Source organism: Phoca vitulina, unplaced genomic scaffold, assembly GCF_004348235.1.
Source record: "Phoca vitulina isolate PV1807 unplaced genomic scaffold, GSC_HSeal_1.0 scaffold36, whole genome shotgun sequence".
NCBI classification, from domain to species: Eukaryota; Metazoa; Chordata; class Mammalia; order Carnivora; family Phocidae; genus Phoca; species Phoca vitulina.
Window position 1 is genome coordinate 11725131 of NW_022589739.1, and position 2151 is coordinate 11727281.

General features: G+C 44.1%; 1 protein-coding gene across 1 annotated transcript; it reads right to left on the minus strand.

Annotated features, from left to right (window-relative positions):
• Nucleotides 1-807: 807 nt before the first annotated feature.
• Nucleotides 808-1884, minus strand: LOC116646542 (olfactory receptor 52K1-like). Its single transcript, XM_032427370.1, is given in 4 exon segments — nt 808-1106; nt 1108-1201; nt 1204-1411; nt 1413-1884. Coding segments are annotated over 4 exon segments (942 nt in total). The 5' UTR covers nt 1860-1884; the 3' UTR covers nt 808-913.
• Between the last annotated feature and the right edge of the window lie 267 nt (nt 1885-2151).

Genomic DNA, 2151 nt, shown 5'->3' on the forward strand with positions numbered 1-2151 from the left:
ATCCAAATGGCCAACAGACACATGAAAAAGTGTTCAATATCGCTCGGCATCAGGGAAATCCAAATCAAAACCTCAATGAGATACCACCTCACACCAGTCAGAATGGCTAAAATTAACAAGTCAGGAAATGACAGATGTTGGCGGGGATGCGGAGAAAGGGGAACCCTCCTACACTGTTGGTGGGAATGCAAGCTGGTGCAGCCACTCTGGAAAACAGTATGGAGGTTCCTCAAAAAGTTGAAAATAGAGCTACCATATGATCCAGCAATTGCACTCCTGGGTATTTACCCCAAAGATACAAAAGTAGGGACCCGAAAGGCTACGTGCACCCCGATGTTTATAGCAGCAATGTCCACAATAGCCAAACTGTGGAAAGAGCCAAGATGTCCATCAACAGATAACTCTTTTTTTAAAAAGTAGATCTATCCAAATGTAGAGCCAATAACATTGTGTGGTAGTAGGTTAATAGAGTGGCAGAAGACTGGATGCCATTTAGAAAAGATATGGAAGCAGTTTTAGTACTAGAAGAGGTGTTGTCCTTTGGGTCACAAAATTTGTGGTTCAATTCCTCATTCATAGTCTAGGTGAAGAGTTCACCAAAACCTCAACTTCTTGTGCCAATCTCAGCCAATATTCCTGTTCTCTTTTACCTAGATGACAGTAGCATTTGGGAAGCTTCTTTGTTTTCCTTAATCATGTGATGAGTCTATGAGAATAGGGTCAAATCTCTGCTATCAGACAGGCTAAAGTTTGATCTGACTGGATCTGTGAGGAATGAAACCTCATTTTCCTTGTCATACTAAAGAATTGCCAAACATGGAGATTACAATTTTCCTACTTAAGATGTTTCCTCTCCACCTCAATCCAATATCCACTCAATATTGAACTGGTAGGTAAAGAAGACAGTATGTTACTACACATTCTTTCTCTGGAATAGACTGAGCACATGATCACGAATCTGCTTGGTCTTGACACCATAGATGATGGGGTTGATCATGGGTGGAAAAAGAAGATAGAAAATAGCAAGGAGTATGTGGACATGAGGGGCAGCCTGGCGAGCCACCCGGTGCATGACTGAGGAGATGATCACAGGTGTGTAGGTGGAATATGGCACCTATGTGAGAAACACATGTCCCAAAGGCCTTGTAGTGGGCCTCCTGAGAGGCAAGCTGTAGAACTGCCCGAAGGATGAAGATATAAGGATAACAAACAGCAGGTCCAACACCACTATAAACATGGCCACAGCAATGCCATAGATATTGTTGAAGCGAGTATCCCCACAGGCCAGCCTTACCACGGCCATGTGCTCACAGTAGCAGTGGGCAATCATGGGGCCTCGGCAGTAGTGGAAGCCTTTGAGCAGAAAGGGGAGTGGAGTCATTAGTGTCACAGCCCGAGCCACAGCAGCCATTGCCAATCTTGGTGGTAAGGGGCCCAGTCAGCACCATAGTGTAGTGCAGTGGCTTACAGATGGCCACATAGCAGTCAAAGGCCATGGCCAGCAGCACTGCTGACCCCATGATAGAGAAGGAATGGAGAGAGAACATCTGGACCAGACAGCCATAGAAGCTGATCTCCCGATCTCTGAACAAAAAAATAGCTAACATTTTGGGAAGTGTTGTAGAAGAGAGGACCAGATCGATGGCTGCCAACATGGTCAGAAAGAGGTACATGGGCTCATGAAGGGCTGCATCCGTCTGAATAATGAAAAGGAGGGTGCAGTTGCCTAGCAGGGCTAAAGTATAAGCTGAGCAGAATGGAATGGAGATCCAGTTATGTAGGTGCTCCAGGCCTGGGATCACCATCAACACAAAGACTGCTGGATGGGTTGAGGTGATATTGGAGGCTGACGTGGCCATTGGAAATTTTCTTCCTATTGTCTACTTCCACAGGGCTCTTCCAGAAAGTATCCAGTGTCAGCATAATTATAGCATTCAATTTCAAACTCTGACCATTCACATGGAAGGATTAGCCCTTGATCTCATTTCTAGATCTTCAATTAGAAAATAATCCTAATATACATTATGAAACATACATGATCTCTGCCCTCAATGTACTTAAAAATCATTAGGTAATCAGAACATTAAATACCAATTGAGCTAGTATCACAAGGTAATCTTCATTGACGAATTGAGTGGAAGAAGAGCTTTC